Genomic DNA, 25,467 nt, shown 5'->3' with positions numbered 1-25,467 from the left:
CATACTACCCATCAACATGGCAGTTGTATGCTACCTAAACAGGTAATGAGGAACATTGTTATTACTGTTTGTGCACAAAAGTTATGAGAGTATGGGAATGGTTCCAGCTACCTCACTGACAGATTTCAAGCAGTGAAGTGGCAATCTGTACTTTCCCCTCCTCCCCCAGTTAAAATGGGTGTCCCTCAGGGTTCCATCCTTGGTCGGTTCCCTATTAGTAAGTTGAACACTTACCTTATCGAATCCCCTATATGTCGACCCGTCCTTAATGAAACGCAAAATCATCGAATGTCCAGAAGAGCGAAACCAGAAATGTTGAATCGTCATGGTTGGCCTTCTGTGGTATAGCTCCGTAAGGTAAGTGTGCGATAGTTACGAACCTTAGGGTTAGGGTGTGGGTTAAGGTAAGTGCATGGATGGTGTAATGTATGTTAGATTTAGTGTAGGGTTTTGTTAAGTGTATGTGTGTGAATTATTTAGTTTGTTTGGGTTTAGCTTTTTAAGGTAAGTGTGCGATAGTTACGGACCTTAGGGTTAGGGTGCGAGTTAAGTTAAGTGCATACTTGGTGGTATATGTAAGATTTAGTGTAGGTTTAGTTTAGGGTTAGATGTAGGCATTTGGTTAGTGTATGTATATGGTATATTTAGTTTGTTTGTGTAGGTAGTATATAGCAGTCGGTGGGGTGGGACAAGTATGATAGTTCAATGTTTTGAATTTCGGGATTTAGGGCGTTTGGTGTTTGCGGTTGGATGAGGACGGGTCGACGTTTAGATATTCGATAAGGTAAGCGTTCATGTTTATAATATAGACCCCCCTTGGTCCACTGCTTTCCAACATCTTCACTAATCTTCTTTATTCTTCCTGTCCTCAGTCATCACTGGTCCAATACGCTGATGACTCTACTGTCATCACTATTGCTGACTCTCCCTCCGAACTCATCTCTACAACACAAACTTCCTTTAACTCAGTAGAAAACTGGGTGTCTGATAACCAGATTATCCTTAACCCCAAAAAACTTAAGCTACTGCCAAACTACAACCACATTAAATCCACTTTCACAATCCTGTCCCTCAATAACACACACATTGAGGTGGAAACTAGCACTAAACTCCTTGGTGTCATCATTGACAACCAACTTAATTTCGATCTACACATTAACAACTGTATCAAGAAAACTCATCAGAAACTAGGGCTCCTGTAGCGCAACAAAAAGTTTCATACCAGTGGAACTAAAGTAACTCTCTCTCTTATGCCTACCTCCTACCCAGTCTATTATATGCCTCTCAAATTCTTACTTGTTTCCACTCCACACTCCTTGCCAAACTTGAATCTACCTACCACAAGATAGCCAAATTTGCAGCCCATCAAACTTACAAGTCACATCACTGTCTCTCACTCAAACACCTTAACTGGCTTGAACTTCCTCACCAGCTTCTTCTCTCTCAGCTCCAGATCATCCACTCTGTCCTTTATCAGCCTTCTTACTGTCCTACCCTATCATCAGTCATTTCCCACTATTCACCTGCTAGGTCCCTCCAGAGCTCTAACCTAGATCTGCTACAAATCGACAAACCTAAAACTAAGAAAGGATGTATGGATTATAGCTATAATCTTTCCAAGGCCTGGAACAAACTCCCACTAGAGATCAGGTCACTCAAGCAACTTGGTTAATTCAAGCTAGCCATTAAAGAATACCTGTTAAGCCAATGGACCTGCCTCTGTACCCACCCCCCTTAAACAGCTTTGCAACCCTAACTGTACACCTCTATCTGCTCCTACCTTATGTCACTTTCTCTAACTTTCTAGACCTTGTTTCATATTAACTTCTCTATCCTAAGCACATTACATACATTCTTATCTGCATAATGTAAGATTTTACGTCTGGTGACAAAACTATTGTTAGTCCTTCTGAATGATGTAGGATTCTAAATCTGACAGACATAATGATTAGTTTACTGTAGTAAATCCTGTTTTTCATGTATAAGTTGCTGTGAATATTTTCTGTAAACCAGTTGTTGATTGTTTACATATTTTTGTAAATGAAAATCTGTAGAACATGTGGAGCTTTTCTCCGTGGGCCTCTGATGAAAAAGGGCTACGTAGCTCATTCAGAAAAACCCAGTCAACAAATGTAATATAAGTAAAATAAATAAATAAATTAATTATTGCAGTGCATATAAAAGAGCCCTCAAACGTGATAGCAGACATGTTGAGCAGATAGATACTTCTCCCCCTTGAATGGTCTTTCAACAAGAATATAGCCTCCAGCATATTTTGTAAGTTGAGAAGACTTTCTGGCAATCTCTTCATCTTTCAGTATCCAATCCCAAGAGTTCTTCAGTATAGTTACTCATCCAGGACAGTCATCAAGAAATGCATTCTTCCATGCCTGGACCCAGGTCTCCTTTATACCTCTTCTTCCATTCCCTTAAGACCCAGATTCCTTCAGAAAACTACAGTGTGCAAAGGTCAAGTCATCCTCCTAGTCCTGTTCTGGCCTTGCAAGATATGGTTCTGTTGCTATGACCTCACCTCAGGAAGAGACCTCCTCTTCACTCACAGAACACCTCTCTGCTGACACACCCATCTGGTCAATTTCATTTGGACATATACTCCCTCCATCTAACCACTGTTTTCTCCACTCCCAGTAATTGCCAGGAGCCATTCATTTCCCACAGACTTTGAAATGATTACATCTTCACAAAGACCTTAGACAAGGAAGAATTATAAAGTCAAATGTAAAAAAAAATCATTTGAGCACATAATAGTAATGCAGATCCTACATCATCCTCCCTTACTAGTTTACTTACCTGTTTAGCAGAGCTTTTCAACAAAACGGGCATTTCTCTCAGGTTTCTATCTTGGAAAATGGCCCTGCTGGTAGTCATTACATTGGCATGAAGGATTTCAGAACTTCTTGCTTTATCCTCATTATCAGGACTGGCCTTTGGCTGATTATTCCGTTTGTGTGCAGTAGAACCCCACATTTGCCACTGCAGTAAAAGACCAGATATTACAAGAGGAGACATTCCCACAGTCTACCTGTGAGCCCGCCAAGATGTTTCTTTGGTGGTTTCAGCAAAGTAGTTAGAGCAAGGCATTTCAGGATATGTAGTCTTGCTTCCTGTGTAGACATATCAGCTTCATTAGTGGTGCAGACTACTTTTCTCAAAATCCCTTGTGCACATGACGCATACTTATACTTTCCATCATAATATATAACTAGTTTGCTATCTGTTAGTTGGTGGCGTGTGTGTGAACAGATGGAGGCAGTTATTGGAGTGCAATTCTTTTTAAAAAAAAAAAAAAAAAAAGATGTTTGCTTTTCATTTGTTTCTGTTAGGAGTGTGCATTTATGGAATTAGACAGAGCTTGCTGCTGACCTCCTACCATTTTTTTTTTTTTATTTAAACTGTAGGAACCGTTTTTTTTTTTTTTGTTACCGTATTAACACATGATTGAACCCATTACTAAACTGCCCCAACATATTAAAAAAAATAATAATAAAATGTTGTGTCACTTGAATCATGAAATGTACCTAAAATTGATACATTTAGCTAGTCTGTAAACTAAATTAGATCTCTCAAAACTGTACCACTTCTAGTGGTGCATTTCAGTTTTCAGCATTGCAGACTAGGTTGGAATAAGATACATATCTGCCCCTTTAATACAAGATCGCCATAAGGTGCAGCTCTTTTTGAGTGCAGCATTACAATTCAGGGTCAGGCTTTCAATCAAGCAGTCAGACAAGTCAGTGACTGGGGTCTTGGCATGCATGATTTTTCCTCAGACTAATTTGCAGTGAGGAACTTCTGTCTGTTAGTACTAGCAGCCATACTGCAGGCTTGTGTGGCATTGTAAAAAAAAAAAAGTCTGCCTTTTTACTTATTTCATTTCATTTACTGTTTGATTAAGTTAAATGAGTTCTCCTATTGTTAAGTTTAAAATACTTTTTCTAATGCCGATTATATCACAAAAGGGAAAAAAAAATGGAAAAGCAGTAAGCCAACTCAAGTCACCACAGATAAATATTTTATTAAGATTCCAAAATACTTGCACAATTTTACTGCTTGTGAAGTATTATTCAACAAGTGAAATTGCTGGAGCTGGCTTTGTTTGTATCAGTTTAAGAAACAGTGTGCACACAAGGCTACAGACTGAATCTGTACAGGAACTTGATGTAATTTTTTTTTGAAGGCGAAAAGACCACAATACTTAGCGACTCACCTCATATTAATTCTTAAAAAGGATCATGGTTGCCTGCTCGATTGGTGCTGATGCACTTTCTTAAATTTATCAAGCCGCAGCAACACACTGGATATCATCAGTTATTATTGTAAAACTGGACAGACCTACCTCTTGACTTCTTAGGGGAAGAATTCTGGATAAATCCAAAAACGGGGATCAAAGATGCAAAACTGGAGGCAGATTTTACATTTAAACTCAGAAAGTTGTTAGAATAACATGATTTCTGCTAGCATGCATTTTCTGATATGAAATTTTAAGTTTCTTTACTAGATGATCATTAGAGAAACAACAACTAGAAAGAGGTTTTAAGGCAAGTGTGATATGTTTTAGGTGAATGAACATATGCGTACAATTTAGCTTGCTTTTGCAGTTTGGCTATATCTCTTGCCCTTTGACAGTATCTGTACATAATTTATGTACTGTGTGGAATAAATAGAAGTGCGTGTTTTATATTTTGAAGGGAAAAAACATATTGTTTATATAACTATACCACACTCACAAGTTTTTCCAGAGAATGGAATAATCACCACTGTGACAACTGCAGCATTATATCTCCCAAAATGAGTACAGTGTTGCATTGCACTACCACAGTCAGTGAAAATTTATTGTATGCATTCAAGTACACAATCTTCATGAGTGTATCACTCATCTGGATTTAAGTATGGTACACTGATGATACTTTAAAACTTTCATCCATGGTCTTTTATGAAAGCAAGAAATAAATATAAAATGTGATGGGACTTCTCCTGTTTGGCATCTACTTTTCTAGAGTAAAAAACAATACCAAAGGGCTTTGGCTGGCTAATTTTGCAGTCATTGAATCTCCAAATTACTTTGCCATCCTACAGGAAGGTTTGTCCCAAATAAATAACTGTTGCCAAAATCATAGACTGAAACTAAATGCCAAAAAAGGCATTATTGTATCCTTTGGGAAGTCATCTACCCAAAGAACTACCATATTGACGGTACACCCCTAAGAGTTGTTTGGGATTTGAAAACGTATATGGACAGTGACCTAACTTTTAACTAAAATGTGCCCATTGTTGTAAGAAAATCCTTCTGTATTGTACAATGTATAGACAAAGGGACTGTGTCTAGATCTATGGATGTTATTGTTTCCCCTTACTCCGCCTCATTAGGAAAATCATTGAATATATTGCCCTCTTTGACATGTATCTGTTCAGACTTATGCAACAACAGGAATGCCCACAGAGATACCTTACTTAAAGGGATACAATGCATTAGCAACTTGGTCTACATGGACGAACTTAAAGCCCTGTCACTATACTTGGCAGGCCGCGGTGGTGCAGCGGTTAGCGTTGTAGCCTCACAGCAAGAGGTTCTCCCATTCAATTCTTGGCTGGAGCACCTTCTGTGTGGAGTCTGCATGTCCTCCCCATGGTCGAGTGACATTAAAGACATGCAAGTAGGTGCGTGCATGAATGGGCATGCCTTCTTTGAAGGTAGGGTGTCAGGCTGGCAACTTGGCACTGTAAAAATCTACTGCCAGTAATTAGCAGGCGGGAGTTACACTGTGGCAACCCCTAACCGGGAAAAGCCGAAAGACTATACTTGGTATCCTACAGACTGCTAAGAGCTGACCCGTGTTTGAGTTTGACATACAAGGCATCTTCTAACCCATTATTAATGGACTTACTGCACATCACCAAGTCAAATGGTATCAGAAATATTTGGTCTTGGGTTCTAAACGTCCTCTAAAATAAATGACAGGTTTATGGGTTCTAAACTTCCTCTACAATATCAACAGAATGGTTTGGAGGGACAGGTATATCTCACAGAGGATACTGCTGCTATGGAACAGACTCCACATAAAACAAAGTTCATCCCTGTCCATATTTAAGCACAATGTAGATTTATGGATGGGAAACATAAAATTTAGCCAAGAACTACCCCCTGGACAACTAATGGAGAGAGGCAGTACCTAAATGCTTTATCCCATGCATGGGTCCCCTCAAATTGTCTATGATATGAGTCCAGTTATTCTCATTAGGGGTATTATATAATTATCAGCTATGGGATGGGTAAGGCCAATCTATAACTGAATGGGATAGAGTATTTCAAGCACAAAAAGGGAAACTGGCCAGGCTTAAAAATGGCCCCCAAGGGCAGCTAGCCTTCTGCTTACTTCTGAATCTACAAGTTTTTAAATTGTATTAATATTGATGTAAAATTCCTTGGCATTGATACTGCTCAGTATATGCTACAGGCATTTTCAATGGGTGGGGGGAAGAAACTACTGCACCTGTAACTTTTTTAGCTTTGTTATCTCACTAACATTAGACAACTCTTCTTCATGATGCACTAAGAGATAAGTATTAAATTTTTAAAGAATATATGTGTACACATAATTAATAGACTTGTAGTGAGAATAGGGAATTCTGTTAGCATTGGTTTAATACCTATTTGCATTGAAAACCTAATAAAATTAAACATAATCTGGAAGCAAAATGCTCACAAGACAACATTTTTTAAGGTAAAACACACATGATGAGTATATTTTTGTTTTGCAAAAAAAGATGAATATATTAAAAATGCATTTAAGACTCATTGAATAGTATAAAGAATACATAAAAGTGAAAAACGGTAACTCCTATCTGAGGGAAGAAAGTTAATGGAGATGTGGCAGGGAAGAATAGGTAAAGACAGAAAGGAAAACAGTAACACAAGAACCACATTTTATGAGTGGGTGGTCCCTCCAAACAGTAAGAAATAAATATGAAAAGTCTTCTTCTTCTTCTTCTTTTGGCTGTTCCCGTTAGGGGTTGCCACAGCAGATCAACTGTTTCCATTTCTTCCTGTCCTCTGCATCTTGCTCTGCCACACCAACCACCTGCATGTACTCTCTCACCACATCCATAAACCTTATCTTAGGCCTTCCTCTTTTCCTGTTACCTGGCAGCTTCATCCTTAGCATCTTTTTCCCAATATACTCTGCATCCCTCCTCAGCACATGTCCAAACCAACGTAATCTTGCCTCTCTGGCTTTGTCTCCAAACCTTCCAACCTGGGCAGAGCCTCTAATATACTTATTCTTAATCCTGTCCATCCTCGTCACAACCAGGGCAAATCTTAACATCTTCAACTCTGCCACGTCAAGCTCTGACTCCTGCCTTTTTGTCAATGCCACTGTCTCCAACCCATATAACATAGCTGGTCTCACTACCCTCTTGTAGACCTTCCCTTTCACTCTTACTGGTACTCGTCTGTCACAAATCACTCCTGACACTCTTCTCCACCCACTCCATCCTGCCTGTACTCTCTTCTTCACCTCTCTTCCACACTCACCATTACTCTGAACTTTTGATCCCAAGTACTTAAACTCATCCACCTTCGCCACCTCTACTCCCTGCATCCTCTCCATTCCTCTATCCTCCCTGTCATTCACACACATATATTCTGTCTTAGTCCTGCTGACCTTCATTCCTCTTCTCTCTAGAGCATTTCTCCACCTCTCCAGGGTCTCTTCCACCTGTTCCCTACTCTCACTACAGATCACAATGTCATCTGCAAACATCATAGTCCACGGGGACTCCTGTCTGATCTCGTCTGTCAACCTGTCCATCACCATTGCAAATAAGAAAGGGCACAGAGCTGATCCTTGATGTAATCCCACCTCCACCATAAACGCATCCGTCACTCCCAATGCAGACCTCACCACTGTCACACTACCCTCGTACAATTCCTGTACCACTCTTACATACTTCTCTGACACTCCCGACTTCCTCATACAATACCACAACTCCTCTCTAGGCATCCTGTCATATGCTTTCTCTAAATCCACAAAGACACAATGCATCTCCTTCTGACCTTCTCTGTCCTTCTCCATCAACACTCTCAGAGCAAACATCGCATCTGTAGTGCTCTTTCCTGGCATGAAACCATACTGCTGATCACTAATCATCACCTCCCTTCTTAACCTAGCTTCCACTACTCTTTCCCATAACTTCATGCTGTGACTGATCAGTTTAATCCCTCTGTAGTTACTACAGCTCTGCACATCACCCTTATTCTTAAAAATCGGTACCAAAACACTTTTTCTCCATTCCTCAGGCATCCTCTCACTTTCCAAGATTTCATTAAACAATCTAGTTAAAAACTCCCATGCCATTTCACCTAAACACCTCCATGCTTCCACAGGTATGTCATCTGGACCAACAGTCTTTCCGTTCTTCATCCTCTTTATAGCTATCCTTACTTCCTCCTTGCTAATCCACTGCACTTCATGATTCACTATCCGCACATCATCCGACCTTCTCTCCCTCTCATTCTCTTCATTCATCAACCCCTCAAAGTACTCTTTCCATCTGCTCAACACACTCTCCTCGCTTGTGAGTACGTTTCCCTCATTATCCTTTATCACCCTTACCTGCTGCACATCTTTACTAGCTCGGTCCCTCTGTCTAGCCAATCGGTACAGGTCCTTTTCTCCCTCCTTAGTGTCCAACCTTTTATACAACTCTTCATACGCCTTATCCTTAGCCTTCACCACCTCTCTCTTTGCCATGCGCCTCATCTCCTTATACTCTTGTCTACTTTCTTCATCTCTTTGACAATCCAACTTCTTCTTCGACAACTTCTTTCTCTGTATACTCTCCTGTACTTCCTCATTCCACCACCAAGTCTCCTTGTCCTCCTTCCTCTTTCCAGATGTCACACCAAGCACCTTTCTAGCCATTTCTCTTACTAGCTCTGCTGTAGTTACCCAGCTATTCGGTAACTCTTCACTGCCACCCAGTGCCTGTCTTAACTCTTCCCTGAACATCACCTCACAATTACCCTTTTTCAATTTCCACCATTTGATCCTTGGTACTGCCCTCACACTCATCCTCCTCTTCTTGATCACCAATGTCATCCTACAAACCACCATCCTATGCTGCCTAACTACACTTTCCCGTGCCACCACTTTACAGTCTCCAATCTCCTTTGGACTGGCCCTTCTATATAAGATGTAATCCACCTGTGTGCATCTTCCACCACTCTTGTATGTCACCCTATGCTCCTCCCTCTTGTTAAAATACGTATTCATCACAGCCATGTCCATCCTTTTCGCAAAATCCACTGCCGTCTGACCTTCTGCATTCCTTTGCTTAACACCATACCTACCCATCACTTCCTCATCCCCTCTATTCCCTTCACCAACATGCCCATTGAAATCTGCTCCAATCACCAGTCTCTCACACTTGGGTACAGTCATCACCACTTCATCCAACTCACTCCAAAATTTTTCTTTCTCATCCATCGCAAACCCAACATTCATCATTACACCATCAATTTCCAGCTTCATAAACATCACTCTATCTGACACTCTTTTCACCTCCAAAACACTCTTAGCATAATGTTCTTTCAGGATAATGCCTATGCCATTTCTCCTCCCATCCACACCACGATAAAACAATTTGAAACCGCCCCTGATACACCTAGCCTTGCTCCCCTTCCATCTGGTCTCTTGCACACACAATATACCAACCTTCCTTCAGTCCATCATATCAGCTAGCTCTCTCCCTATACCAGTCATACTGCCAACATTCAAAGTTCCGACACTCACTATCGCAGTCCTAGCCTTTACTTGCCTTCGGGCATGCCTTCCCCCGCTTCTCCTCCTTCTGCCAACAGTAGCCCAATTTCCATCAGCACCCTGTTGGCCAACAGTACTGGTGGCGGTCGTTGTTAACCCGGGCCTCGGCCGATCCGGTATGTATTTCTGTACTGTTGTCTGCATGTATGATTTGGCAAAATTTTACGCCAGATGCACTTCCTGACACAACCCTCCCCATGTATCCGGGCTTGGGACCTGCACAAAGAAATGCACTGGCTTGTAAATATGAAAAGTGATGGTCTAAAACTTGCAGTGCATTAATTATTGGTATTAATAATGTATCTAAATAGGGTTATGCATTTGCCATTATGTTATACTGCTCCCTGCACTGATGAAGTTTTTATTTATTTTTGTTTGTTACCTTTTTGCTGAATTAGTTATAGTTTTACTGCATGTTGATGATGTACTGCTTAATTGTATTTCCTCCACCATACTATATTTCTTGTATTGAAGGTTCAAAATAGTACAACATCTTCCTTTATTTTCTATAAATGATACTTTAGTTTATAATATGATTTGCAACTCTCTTCCTGTAGCTGCCGATAATATTATTCTAATATTATGTTCATGGTTATTTATTTATCTTTGGTAGCAAAGCAATGACAGCCAGATAAAAGTTAATTTTCAAGGGTAACTGAAAGTTTTATTGTAAATAAATAAATAACTTGTATGCAGTCACAGTTATGATATATGTCATTTATGGTTCAATATGTGTATCAGTGGGCTGCAGTTTTATTCTAATTCAGTATGCATGAACACATGGTTCCTGCATGCACTGATTTTCCAGTGTTCCTATGTTGCTATTTGTCTTCTAATGTATTGACCTTCTGGTCTACAGTGTGGCAATGAAATACAACAGAGAGAGATTCATCATTCATATTACAGTGTGCTGTAACTTCATAAGACCCATTAGATACAAATCTGTCATTTCATTAGTGATCAAAGAGACTGACTAGTTTAGAGTCACTCAGTAACCAGACACTAAAGAAATCAAACCCATGGCTAATAATTGATGAGAGGTTATGTAAAATTTGTACTTAACCGTTTGTCTTTTTTTTCATATAATATGTGCCTGTGCTCCTGATTCTAATGCTAAGAAATTGAGTGGTATGATAATAACTATCACTGCTACCATCAAGCACTAATAAATTATTCAAAATTCATTAGATATGGAGCTTTCAAGGAAGAAGCTGTACTCATTCAGTTATATTGCTATGCTTCATGGAGGAGAATTCACAATGATCTAAAACTGCTACAAGTTTTATAATCTATGATGTGTGTGTAAACTAGTATATTTGGTTGATATTAGGTATAATCAACTTCAATGTAATAAAAAAAATGTTTAATAAGATTTCAGACTGTGAGCAATGGTTCTCAATGATGGAAGACATGCAGAAGGAAGAACTCATAAAAGAAAAAAAACTGATTTGCTTAAAGACAGAAAACATATGTTAAACCAACTTTTAAATTAATGTAATGTCTTGAGAAAGTATTATATCCTGCATAGGTAGATTTAAATATGACACTCTAAAGATTTATGCTTTTAAGTTATAATTACTAATGTCTGATTTGAGAGTTTTGCATTTAAATATCCAATTGCATTATCTTAGGGGCTTCTTCTTTCCCCTTTTGAGTTAGTACATTAAGTAGCAGTTAAGTAGGGATGCAGAGGGCATTTTTTCATTGTTTTGATTGGTTCAAATTCAGTTAATTTTCATAAAATAATGCTCTTGTATGGTTATATTTATGAATGTTGTTTACACAATTCACTTTTTAGTCATGGTTTCATGCCATATATCTGCACTTCACAGGGGAAAGCATTTTCACGTACTCTAAAAAAATAATTTTCAGAGGGACAGAGATAGAGAGAGAGATGTGCTAAGGCAAATATTTCAGAGCAAATGTGAAGACAATGTCTCACAGAAAATACCAACACTAATGTTGCTAAATTAAAAACTCACCTAGATACTCTGAGTTTAGTGAGTTAAATGATTTCTTAATAAGAGATAGAATTGTGTTTGGTTCACAAAATGATAAAAAGAAAGCCAGGTTGCTACACTAAACAGATATAGTGTTAAATAATGTGTCTAGACAGCAAATAAAATATTTTTTCCTCAAAATAATTTACTAAATAATTAAAAGTGTAGAGCTAAATGACAGTAGTATCAGGGGAATGAGCCATGGGAGTCATGAAAGAAACTGAAAACATAAAAAGGAGTCAGTGAAAAAATGTGCACAAGATATATTTATAGGCATGCCAAAAGAAAATGTACTGTGCTCAATCAGCTGTGTAGAACTTGTGGCAAAAGTAATCACTGCTAAAGTGAGTAAAAAATGTGAGAAATATATTTGTGACCAAAAAAAAAAAAAAAAAAGAATATATGCAGTGGAGCAAAATCATGAAAATGGTTGCAAGAGATTGTTTATTGCTCAAAACTTAGTTCGGAAAATGTAAAGCAAGAGGATCAGTCAGAATCTGGGCATTTAAACTCAGAATTAATAATGAGTGGAATGTAACCTTGACATGATGACAGAGTATAATGTGGTATAATGCTTTCTAAAGTATTCAAAATACTGAGACTGAAATATTAAATTAAAACTTTCCATGTGAAAGCTGCTTTCTTGTTGAGTTCTTCATGCATCACCAATGAGTAAGAAACACTTACTTGTGAATGGAAGAATGAGGCATGCAATATTCAGTTTCAGATAGTTGGAATGAAAAGAGCTACTTCTATATAGAATTACTGACTTGCCAGAAACGTTACTTGGTGAAAGGAAGTTGTGATGTGAATGCAATAAATATTGACTTGCTTCACGACTGAGCAGATTTATATGTTTGTTTATTAGAAGTCATTATTGTCATACAGAACCTGCTATTTTACCTATCTTATATTCTACAAAGTCTGTTCCAGAAGTTCTTAAAGCTAAAATTGAAAGGACGCATCACAAAATAGAGAGCAAGATTAAAAAATAAAGCAAGCCTGCCTGGGAGAAGAGCATGTTTTCTATGATTTAAACTGATTAAATTCTTAAATGCCCAAGTGAAGAAGAAAGCTATAAGGAGGGATTAGTATTCACATTTTGCTGAAGAAGTGATTACAATCATGCCAAATGCAGAATATTTCACTATAATTAATTATTGATTTTGACAAAAATAAACTTGATGAAAAATTCCCAAGCTATGTGTAGAGATCTCAGACTTCCATTTGGTATGACATCAGAATGTGACATGTTTCGGAGAGCTTTTGCACATATGATTAGTTGACTTGAAATGTTAATTTTGATATTAGACTAGTTTGGAGTGGTACCAGAGATGAACATGTCAAAGGGCTAATTCACTTATTGAATAGACAGAGACTATTAACCTCAAGCTGAATAAGAATAAGTGTAAGTTAGAGTTACTGACTTAAGATATGTAGTGCATATTTCAGCTTTAGAAGGCTTAAAATTAGATGGTGAAACTACAAGGACTGTAGTACACATAGCACTACCAAATTATTATTAAGCACTTGTGAAACTTCTTGTTTTATTACAATATATTTCAATATGTATTCTGACCATGTTAGAGAGAAATGATTTGTAAAAGAGCATATTAGAATAAGACATGGAATGGCACTAGATTGGAGTACAAGAAAAGCAGTTTGAATTGTTTAGTTATTGACCATAGCAAACACTGAAATATATATGTATTGTTTATGAATAAACCGGTCACATTAAAAGTTGATGTGATGTGATTCAAAATTAAATTGTTGCAGTGGTTTTGTAAGAAGATAAATCATTTACTTGTGTGTCACAACCATTTAGTGCCCGTCAGAAAAGACATACTCATACAGAAAATAGTTATGAGAAATAGTGACTGGCTGTGAAAAAAATCATTAGTAGATTAAGGGAGAGAAATGTACATAGTAAGAGACAATAAGTAATTTTAGAAAAAAAGTCAAAAAGTTTTGGAACCAGGTGTATCACCCTCTTTACTAAAATTGCTGTTATGATTATCAAATACGGCCGGAGAATGAGTTATAATCCATGAAAGCAAATACTTATTGTAGATATTGAGCCATTTATATTTGTCAGATAAGCAAGAGAATTTGTTTAGAGATGAAATCAAAATTAATTGGGATATGCCCATGACTGAAAAGCAGCTGAGGAAAATTTGAAATGCATATCCTTAAGAAGTTAGAACAAAAGACTGTCCAAAAAAGAAAAGTGCTATAATGAAATAAATATAGCCTTAATTTTAATTTAATGAAGGACAATGCCAAATCAACCAAGAAGAGAAATGTTAGAATACAATTCATTTGGGATGTAATGGGATCCTATCTCGCCTACATTCATAACTGATGGGTTCGGAGCCGATCCGTCGGCTCCGACTCAGCCACTATATACTAGAACGAAGTCTCTCATTGGCTGGGCTTCCCCCTATCCCAGAATGCACCACGCCTGCTTCCCCAGATCTCGTTTGCCGCTTTTCAAGCTGGACGTGGTCTCGACTTGGCTGGAGCTAAGTGTATTTTCTTGACCTTTTTGGTCTTTTTGGCTAGGGTTTCTGTCAGCTTTTAAACAAACAGCTGTTTTAACAGCTTTGTGAGCGTTTGTGGTCAGTTTTTGTGATAGTTAGAATTTTATATTTTTTTTCGAGCTTCTAGTGTACTGGGCAAGGCCCGTTTAAGTTAGAGGGCCTTTGCCCTTACTGTGTGCTTATTTTCTTGTTCATAGGTTCATAGGTTCATACTAGGCTATCTGCCCTAGGGCATTTAAAAGCCTAGCCAGAGTGTGTGTGGCTTTCACCACCCCTTAGGATGAGAATACTATACCCATTAGTTTGCTGTGCCTCTGTCCAGCAGTGATACAGAGATGATTCCCGGGGTAAACCTACGATCTCCCATCCACTCGTCAAGATTTCTCTTGAACAGAGTCAGTGAGGGGCTCTGCCTCACATGGACTGGGATTCTGTTCCATAGTGTAGGGAGTCTCTGGGTGATGAATCTGTCCCTCCAGCACGTCCTATTTATATCCGTGTTGAGGTTTAAGTCTCTTGCTCTCATGGCTCTGGTGGATTTGCATTTTTGAGGTGGAGCATGTCCATTAATTCCGGGTTGGACATGGCCTTGTATGTCAGGCACAGATCACCTCTGAGCAGACGGTATGAGACTGAATAGAGCTGGAGTTTCTTCAGTCGGGCATCGTATGACATATGTTTGAGCCCCTTTATCCTTTTGGTGAGGAACTTTTGGGGTCTTTCCAACTGCTGCAGGTGTCGGGTAAGGTACAATCGAATGGGGCGTTGTACTCAATCATTGGTCTGATAAGTGAAGAGTACAGGGGTACAATGACCTCTCCTGATCTGGATGTGAATCCCTTCATGATCAGGTGGGCAATGTAGAAGGTCTTCCTAACCACTTTGGCAATGTGAGTGTCAAAAGAGAGGTTACTGTCAACTTGGGTCCCCAGGTCCCTGATAACTTCTTCCGTGTTTAATGGATTACCACCTATGTGGTAATTAGGGGTTACCTTGTTTTTCCCAAAGGGTATGACTATACATTTTTGGCATTTAGCTTAAGGCCATGGCTCTGGCACCAGTTATCCATTTCTATGAGACCTTTCTGGAGGATGTCTGTGTCTGATGGAGTGTCAATTATGATGCCCAGTTTGCAGTCATCTGCAAATTTTGTCAGCCACAATCCCCTATGTTTGCCTGCACTTCAGAAAAATAAATGCCGAACAAGAGGGGCCCAGGACTGAGCCCTGTGGGACACCGCCGTGACCGGCTTAGAGTCTGACATGGCACCAGCAACTCTAACCCTGTGTGTTCTGTCCTTGAGCCAGTTTGCAACCCATCTTGTGACATATGGGTTTACATCTAAGCTGGTGAGCTTTTCTATGATGCCCGAGTGGGGTATTGTGTCGAACGCTTTTGCTAGGTCAAGGTAGGCTGTGTGAACTGCCTTACCCTCATCAATGGCCTTAGTGACTGTTTCGAAAAAGTCGACCAAGTTCAAGAGGCAGGATCTGCCCTTGACAAAGCCAAATTGGGTAGGATCCAGTGTCTGTAGGTCCCCAATGTCTTTATTTATGAGTTCCATTATGATCCTCTCCATAGCTTTGCAGACAAGGCTCGTCAAGCTTATGGGGCGGTAATTTCCAGGGTCCGTAGAAGCACCGCCTTTGTGGAGTGTGTGACTGAAATAGTTTCTTGTTTTACCTGTTGTATCGGGCTAAGCCCGTTTAAGTTAGAGGGCTTTAGCCCATATATTAGTTTACTTCTGTGTATTCTAGCTATCTGTTACCTGTTTCTACTGTGTTCAGTATATCTAAGGAGCAGAAATCAGGATTTAAAAAATGTGCTAAATGTAATTATAAAATGTCTATTACAGACAGCCATGCTGTCTGCGTGTACTGTTTAGGGCCTAAACATCTACAGGATACTTGCAGTGTTTGTCACGCTTTTTCTTCCAGGGTCCTACAGGAAAGAAAAAACAAGCTCATACTTAGAGGTCTTATTAAGCCTTCATTTGAGGAAGCGTTGGCTTCATCTCCAGCTTCTAAAAAGAAGAGATCATCGGCTCCGACCAGTCCGTCGGGCCCAACACCCAAGAAGCATAGATCGTTGGCTCCGACATCTAAGAAACATGGATCGACTTCTTCTTCCTCGGCTCCAATGCCTTCGGAGCCGATGGCTGAAGGGTCTGCCTCGGTGCTTCTTTCCTCGGCTCCATTGGTGTCGGAGCCGCAGGTTAGTGCATCGAGAGGCCAATCACCTACTTCGGCTCCTTTGGTCTCGGAGCCGTTGGAGGTGTGCAGCTCAGACTCTTCCCCCTCGGCCCCGGAGCCGCCTTCGGCGCCGACACCCTTACAAACGGTTCCGGTCTCGGGTCCGATAGTGTTGGAACCCTTTCAAAGCCGATCCCCTGTTTTATCGGAGCTGAGGCAGAAGTCTTCTCGACCCCAGTCTATTTCCTCCAAATCCTCTAGGTTGTCGGATTCGGATTTGGATAGGGTTATCCAGAGGCTGTTCCAGTCCCCAGTTTTTACTAAAATGATCTCGGCTCCAGCCCACTCGGCTTCGGAGCCGATTCCCCATTCCGTGCATTTGATTCCTCCTCCGACCCCCTTGGAGTCATTGGAGTCAGTGGTGGTATAACGCAGCGGAATCGTCCAGTCGGAGCAGGGACCCCCTCGGAGTTTCTCTGCTCCGACCTTCATTCCTACCCTGTCCTCGGTGTCAGGGTTTGGTACCGGGTCTTCCTCGGCGGGGGCCGAGGGTAACACTGTGGAGCTCGCCTCTTCGATGCCCAGTCTTCCCCTCGGAGCATCGGCCGCAGGTATTCCCGGTACTGCCGTGGTCTCTCAGCAAGTGCCCTCTGCAGAGTCTGGAGGTCCTGCTTTTGAGGCCATGAGGAGTGCGCTGGCCATGACCTTGCCGGTTCAGCAGGTTTCTACCTCACCGTCCCAAGCTTTGAGTACTGGTGCCTCTGGAGACATTCTTTCCCACGACAGTGGGGCCCCGGGGCCTGAGGATACCCCCTTAGAGGGTTCCCTTCTTCCGGGGGGTCCTTCTGAATCTGCTTCGGATGAACCCCCAAGGAAGAAACTGTGCAAGAGGAAGCACGTTGATTCCCAAGATGAGTCCGTCACTTCAGATACTGACCTCGATGATGCGGAGGGGTCCCCAAAATCGTCCTCGGATGACGTCTCCTTCTCGGATATCCTTGAGATCTTGAGACAGAGAGGCGATTGGCAATCCAAAGCCCCTACCGCTGAGGAGTCAGTCTTCCTCAAGGCCTTCGGGGCCCAGCCCTCCTCCTCCTGGGTGTCTCCACCCTTCGACGAGTTATTAGATCTAATCTCTCGGAGGGTGTGGGAACATCCTGATACAGTGGAACCGGTGCCTGCCAGACCTAGTAAGTTTCTTTCCGCCCCTCCCCAGAAGGAATTCCTCACTAAGGGTGTTGTAGTTGATGCTATGGTGGTGGCATCTGCCACTCAGCAGGATGTGGCAGAGGCTTCAATGTCTATTCATCCTCCTAATAAGGATTCTAGGAGCATGGATAGGTACGGGAAGCGTACCCTTTCTTCAGCGACCTTTACCCTGCGGTCGCTGAACTATCTCTGTCATTTTACAAGGCTCCAAAGGGACCTCCTCAAGGAGTTAGGAGAGTCTCTTGTGGGTAATCTTCCTGAGGCGTTAGCCCAGACCGTAGGCGCCCAGATGACTACCCTATCTTCTATTGTCAACTCGTCCATGAGGCTCATTTCCTATGCAGCCGAAGGGGCGAGTAGAGCAGCGGGCACAGGAGTGGCTCTTAGGAGACAAGCCTGGTTACGCTTGTGTCCACTCACGGAGGCCTTTAAGTCTTCCTTCGCCGACACCCCCTTTGATGGGTCTTCTTTGTTTGGGCCCAAGGTGAAGGACACACTTACTCGGTGTGAGCAGGTCCGTTTTTCCGCTCCCTCTAGACCTTACCCCAAGGCCCAGAGAGGAGGGAAAATGTGGTTCAGAAAATCCCAAAAGTTCTTCTCTACTCCACCGAGTGATCCCCCCTCCAGAGGCAGGGGGGGGATTCAGGAAGACGCTGCCCTAGAGGTGGCAGAGGCCCCCGTAACTCTGGAGACCGCGATTCCTTTTGTGGTTCCTCCTACCCTTAACATCCCTAGGATGTGGCCCGGCTGTGCTTCTCCGGAGCCAGTCGGGGGTTGTTTTGCGAAACACCCACAGGCTTGGGAATCTATAACCAAGGATCAGTGGGTGCTTTGCATTGTAACCGGAGGCTACCTTATCCCCTTTTTCAAGCCCCCTCCTCCTACAAGGAGAATCCTGGACGTGCCACCCAGTCAACGGGATCTAGCAGCCATAGAAGTTTCAAAGCTGCTAAGCAAAGGGGTCATCCAGCCCGTCCCTGCCGACCAGATCGGATCAGGAACTTACTCAAGATTATTTTTGGTGCCAAAAAAGACAGGGGACGTAAGGCCCATTTTGGACCTAAGCTCATTAAATCGTTTTGTGAAGAAGTCCAAGTTCCGGATGGTCACCCTTCAGTCCATTCTCCCGTTATTGGTGAAGGATGTCTGGATGTGCTCCATAGACCTCAAGGACGCTTACTATCACATTTTGATACATCAAGAGTCCAGGAGTCATTTACGCTTCCACCTAGGAACCAGTCATTTCCAGTTTCGTGCACTGCCCTTTGGTCTCACCACAGCCCCCAGGGTGTTTACCAAGTGTCTGGCAGTGGTGACAGCTCACCTGAGAAGTCTAGGATTCCAAGTGTTTCCCTATCTCGATGACTGGCTCCTCACTGCCAACTCCGAGCATCTACTGATTCGAGTGCTGATGGCCACAGTAACTTTGGGTCTCTCGCTGGGAATTACTTTCAATTGGGAAAAATCTGTGCTGCGGCCATCTCAGCGTATCACCTTTATAGACGCAGAGTTAGACACAAAAAGGATGCGGGCATTTTTGCCATCAGAAAGAATTCAGGTTCTACAATCACAGATTCTAAATTTGTTACCCAAATCTCGAGTTCCTGCCAGACAGATTCTTCAGTTATTGGGCACGATGGCTGCAACTATCCTCTTAGTACCGTTAGCCAGGCTGCACATACGGGTGCTGCAATGGCTATTATCGGTTCAATGGTCGTACCAAGGACTTTCCCTGAACCACCTGGTTCTGATTACGGACAGTTGTCGTCGGGACCTCCGTTGGTGGCTGCGTCGGTCCAACCTGGACCGGGGGCGTCCGTTCACCCTTCAGCCCCCTGTTGCCACAGTGACCACGGACGCCTCCCAGATAGGGTGGGGGGGTCATTATCTGGACAGGTCTGTCCAAGGCACTTGGCAGGATTGCGAAGTGCACCTTCACATCAATATCCTGGAAATGAGAGCGGTGCTTCTGGTTTTGCAAGCACTTCATCAGGCTCTCCCCCAAGATACTATTGCGATTCTATCCGACAACATGTCGGTAGTTTGGCACATAAACAAGCAGGGCGGGACCAGGTCCTACACCCTTTGCAGAGAGGCCATGAGAGTATGGCGCTGGGCCATAGCTACTCGACGTTTCTTAGTAGCCACGCACATTCCAGGGAAAGCCAATGTGATTGCAGACAGGCTCAGCAGGACTCTCCTGTTGCCCCACGAGTGGTCCCTCAACAACAGAGTGGCTGTGCAGATCTTCGCCAAATGGGGTCTCCCTTGTTGCGACTTGTTCGCCAGCCCCAACAATGCGAAGTGCAGAGAGTTCTTCACTCTGACTCCCTCCCAGGGGCAGTCTCCAAGGGACGCTCTAGCCCACAATTGGCCCCCCGGTCTCCTTTATGCCTTTCCCCCGATCCCCCTTCTCCCGAGGGTGATTCAGAACGCTCTTCATGTAGGGAGCCACATGATTTTGGTCGCCCCACATTGGCCCCGTCAGGTTTGGTTCCCATTCCTTCAGAAGTATGCGGTACAGGGCCCTTGGATTCTGGACCCAGTGCCGGACCTGTTGTCTCATCAGTCGGGACACTCTCATCTGTTCCTTCGGTCGTTGCGACTGGCTGCTTGGTTACTCCACTTCCATCCTTAGTTAGAGATAACTCTCTTTCTCCAGAAGTGATGTACATTTTGTCCTCTTCCCACAAGCCGTCCACCGTTAAGCTGTATTCCAGCAAATGGAAAAGGTTTGACTTTTGGGCCCAGCAGCGAGGCATTGATCCTCTTACGGCCCCAGTTCCGCAGGTCTTGGAATTTCTAGCTTCATTGTTTCATTCAGGCTCTTCAGTCTCCACAGTTAAAGTTCAACTGGCGGCTATATCTAATTTTCATGTTTCCATAGAGCCTTCCTTAATGGCTAACAGACTTTGCAAGTCCTTTCTTAAGGGAGCCTGGCTCCTCAGGCCTCCTATGGCTCATCCTGTGCCCCCTTTGGACTTAAATTTGGTTCTGGCCTCCTTAACTGCCCGTCCCTTTGAGCCGGCAGCCACTTGTGATATAAAATTTCTGTCATGGAAAACCGCCTTTCTAGTGGCAATAACTTCTGCTAAGCGGGTTTCAGAGCTTCAGGCTCTCTGTTCTACTCCTCCTTATTTGATTTTTCATAAAGACAGAGTTTCCCTCAGATTGAATCCATCCTTTTTGCCTAAGGTAGTATCCCCTTTGTGCATTCAGCAATCATTGTAGCTCCCTGTTTTCTTTCCAAATTTTTCTAATAGAGCAAAATATACCTTCCACCAGTTGGATGTTCACAGGCAACTGCGTTTTTACTTAGATAGGACCAGTCAGACACGAAAATCTAACCAACTGTTTGTGTCCTTTGCGGAGAATAGGTTAGGTCTACCAGTTGCCAAAACCACCATAGCCAAATGGATTAAGGATTGCATCTCTTTCATTTATTCCCAGTCAGGCAGAGAGTTACCTTTCCCACTTAAAGCTCATTCTACCAGGGCTATGGCCACCTCTGTAGCTTTTCACTCCAAAGTTTCAATAGATGATATTTGTGCAGCTGCTACTTGGTCTTCTCCGCACACCTTCATTTCTCATTACAATGTTGATGTGGCTTCCCGAGGCAGAGCTTCATTTGGTTCCGCAGTTCTCAGGAGTGTGTTCCAATGAGCCACCCGGGATTTAGGTGCTAGGGACGCTGTCCCATCAGTTATGAATGTAGGCGAGATAGGATCCCATTACATCTTTTAGTTATGTACTTACCATAACTTTGGATGTATGGGATCCATCTCGCCTACATTCATACATACCCACCCTCCTTCCCCCTACCTTTTGGATTTGGAGGAAATATTGCTCTTGCTGAGCTCTCCTCTGGAAGGGCTCTAGTTGGTTACAGTTATTGGTATGTGTTTTCTGTACCTGTATGAATGTATGAAAGCGAACAAACAAGATCTGGGGAAGCAGGCGTGGTGCATTCTGGGATAAGGGGAAGCCCAGCCAATGAGAGACTTCGTTCTAGTATATAGTGGCCGAGTCGGAGCCGACGGATCGGCTCCGAACCCATCAGTTATGAATGTAGGCGAGATGGATCCCATACATCCGAAGTTATGGTAAGTACATAACTAAAAGTTTTATCAAGAGGAAAGAAAGACTGCAATGTGTTATTTGGTCAGGAATGCCTGCATAAATTCAGCAAGAAATTTAGAAATGTACTGTGTGCTTATCAGAATAAAAATACAAAATAAGCTATGATATCTTATTCAGAAGAATGGAACAGGTTTCTTCTATATCAAGGAATTGTATATCTGACCTATGCCAGCTGCTATTTGTTTTTTTTTCAGGAGCCTTTAAAGTAGAAAGGTGTGATCAGCGCACTAAAATTTTTAAACTCAAGACATGATATCAGATAATGGCCTGCAGTATGACAAAAAAATTTCAGATAAGTGGGAATTTCAGTGTCTTATGACCAGTCCCACCTATGTACTCTCTCTTTGTCACATTAAAAGAGCAGTGCAAACAACTTGCTGAATAAGTGACATAGAAATAAGAGATTGTTGTGCCACTTGTTATAGGAGTATACAATTTTTTCACCACAAGATATCACTATTAAGTCCTCATTCACTGATAGACCATTGAATAAAAGGTGCAGCGGTAGCGTTGTTGCCTCACAGCAAGAGGTTCTCCCATTCGATTCTCGGCTGGAGTGCGGGGAGTGCCTTCTGTGTGGAGTCTGCATGTCCTCCCCACGGTCAAGTGGCATTCCAAAAGACATGCGTGAATGGGCGTGCCTTTGTTGAAGGCTGGGCGTCGAGCTGGCAACTCGGCATCGTAAAAATCTACTGCCAATCTTTAGCAGATCGGAGTTCTGCTGTGGTGACCCCTAACCGGGGAAAGCCGAAAGACAAACAAACAAAGAAACATTCCCAATGTCTTTTGTATCACATTTTCCTGAAAAACTAAAAATAAATTTAAAAGAATCTGAAACAAAATGTGTCAAAAAGTGCACTCTAATATGCATGTTAGACCTCATTCTCTTTGTAGTATTAAACAAAGCAAAAGCAAGTGGCGCCAAAGTACAAAAAACCAGAACTAAACACCACAGTCCAAAAGTGCAAATGAATCCAGTCCTTAGAGTGCTGTTTGTAGTATTCCCATAAAATCAGCATGAAGCATGTGATTAAAATACTTGTGACCAATCAAGGTTATTTATTATTAAAAGTGCAAATGGCAAAGTCAAAGAAGAAATTGGAACCACTTTTAATGATGGGTATATCTTAGTGATTGTGGGAGATAAAATAACTTTGCCACTAATGATTCAAAATTTGCAGAATTGTTTTACAGAAGTAACCAAGAAGAAGTTCAGAGGCAGCCACTGAGTTATCTCTAGAATCCAGAGATATTCCAGAAAGAAGATTAGAGAGAAAATTAACTAGAATTGTCACTGGAATCATATTGAGGTGAGATTCCAAACAGATCATTAGTGAGACCACAAGGTCCCCAAAATGAAAGTGTTCAAGACATGGAGCACTAATAAAGATGCCAGGTCAATATTGTGAAAGTTCATGAAATGCATCATTGTCTTGCTACTTGATAGTTAGCAATTTTCTGTCCAGTATGCTGCTTTTTTATACTATAATATTTTGAAGAAATAAAACTAAAAAAATTGCCATATGAAAAGTATAAATATGCTTTCTGAAATATAGACTTGTATATGATAATGTATAGAATGAAAGAGATGCAACTGTGTTATTGAAGGCATTTATGTGGAATGTCTGTCAGTTGGATATAAATTGCCAAAAAGAATTTCATCTCTCCTTGAGGTTGCACTTTTCTCCACTATTGTGCAACTTCACTGCTGGTATATATAAACTGGGGGTTAGAGGTCTCCCATTCATAGGGGTACAGGTAGGCTTGCCCCACTGCAAAAAAAGTTTTTTTTTTTTTTGAAGTTGCTGAAAGTTGTTTTCAGCAATTTATTTTTTATTGAGTACCACTCAGTGTATATGCCTTCAATCTAACAACATGAATTCAAATTACACTGCATATATGCATAATACTAAAGCATGTCTTTACATGCAATAAAATCTACTATATGTTGTAGTTATATGTCTACACTCACACACACGTCCATCCATCTACTTGTTTTAGAAATGTAAGCACATAGCACTGCTCAGAGTACCAGTTTGTGAATTTTGTGTTCTGGTTTCAATATACTGTTACATAAACTGAAAGTAATGTTGATGGAGCTGATAGCACGTTAGCTCATATTTGTTTTGTTCACTCATATTTCAAACATCAAATGTTTGCTCTTCTGACTGAATACTTTCAGTAGCAGGTTTAATCTGTGCATTTGCTTTTAGACAGTGCAGATCAAAGAGTTCAAATGTATATTGGTTGCAAAGAGACTAAAGATTTCAGAAAGGCAAAACGACATCTACATGGAACTTAGAGAAAAGAATTGAGTCAAAGACTCTAGGGGTATACAGTATTATCAGATTATTATTATTCAGATATAAGCTTGCAGAAAAGTATAATCCATCTAGGAAAGCAACAACCAGAGGAAAAACAGCTAAATGATTAACAAAATGTTTGGTGCATGGTATGTGACTATGAGAAATAACTCAAGAAAATTAATGTCATAGATTAGGATAAATTATTTCTCCCCTTTCTGCTTACCCCCAAATAATTTCACTGTAACAAGAAGAATAAACAAATTGTCATATTTGCACCATAGGTTGCATAGATGTGTCATTCTATACTGTGTAAGATATTGCATAAAAAAAACCCTCAAGTTCTTGTACATCACTGCTCTCAGTGAATGCCATACTATACTACAATTTACTTCATAAACTGAAGTCTTAACTCTGTTATCACATTTGCTGTGAGTAAAATAATTCCTAGTCTGTACTGGACTTACTGTGCCTGTAGTACAGGATTCAGACAGTTAAAACAGAATTAATATTTGCTGCTGTAACTAACCTGCCATGTTCTCAAAGGTCAGAGTAGCTGGAGCATTGCTGCGGGAATCACACTCCTGATACCTCACCCAGGTTTTATCCAAATCTTCCATGAAACCGTTCTCATGAGAGCTGAAATTAAACAGAGAAGATATTAGAATGGAATGGTGGACTTCTTATCTAATATGAGAAGGTCATACTCATCAACCAACAAGACTGACATCACAAGTTTATAGCCAGCATGGTATCTACAATGTTTTCAGTCTACTAGACTGTACCATTATCCCTAATGCTCTTTAGACTAATTTTGCCTACAGACCTCTTTTGCCAATGAAGAAGCTCACATAGGAGAAAAGGGTCCTGAACTCCCTTATTTTTTTGTTATTTCTGTGTGAAAGGTTAGCATTTATTATCATATTTTTATATTACCACTTCTTAATTTTTCTTGTTTCTGGAACAGATCAGACCTCTTGTTTTCCTTTTTAGGCATGATTTTACTTTACTCCACTCCTCTGTTCGTAAGTGCTTTTTACATTGTGCCTTTATACTTGACTTCTGTTGTGTTCTGCCGTTTTCCTTTCTTAATCTTGTATGTCGGTTTATATAAAAAGGCTCATTTGACATTTTTCAACTGATTTTGCTCTACAAAGTTGTGAAAGTGTGGTCCTTTTGTTGGTTCAAGACTTGCAAGATTCTTCTACTTCGTTTACTATGAAGCTGTTATTATGTAC

The 25,467-nt window shown here is 41.3% G+C and overlaps 1 protein-coding gene across 6 annotated transcripts in view; it reads right to left on the bottom strand.

Annotated features, from left to right (window-relative positions):
• GRIN1 (glutamate ionotropic receptor NMDA type subunit 1) overlaps window positions 1–25,467 on the bottom strand; it is a 2,709,836-nt gene that overhangs the window by 840,804 nt on the left and 1,843,565 nt on the right. For all 6 annotated transcript variants that reach the window (XM_044058780.1, XM_044058779.1, XM_044058782.1 and 3 more), the window contains one exon: window positions 24,759–24,868. In XM_044058780.1, coding sequence (XP_043914715.1) covers window positions 24,759–24,868 — 110 coding nt within the window. The remainder of the gene's footprint in view (window positions 1–24,758; window positions 24,869–25,467) is intronic.

Source organism: Protopterus annectens, chromosome 16.part0 (assembly GCF_019279795.1).
Source record: "Protopterus annectens isolate FY-2018-M chromosome 16.part0, PAN1.0, whole genome shotgun sequence".
In the NCBI taxonomy this organism is placed as follows: Eukaryota; Metazoa; Chordata; order Ceratodontiformes; family Protopteridae; genus Protopterus; species Protopterus annectens.
Note: the sequence above shows the minus strand (reverse complement) of the source record. Positions and strands in the feature narration are given on the sequence as shown.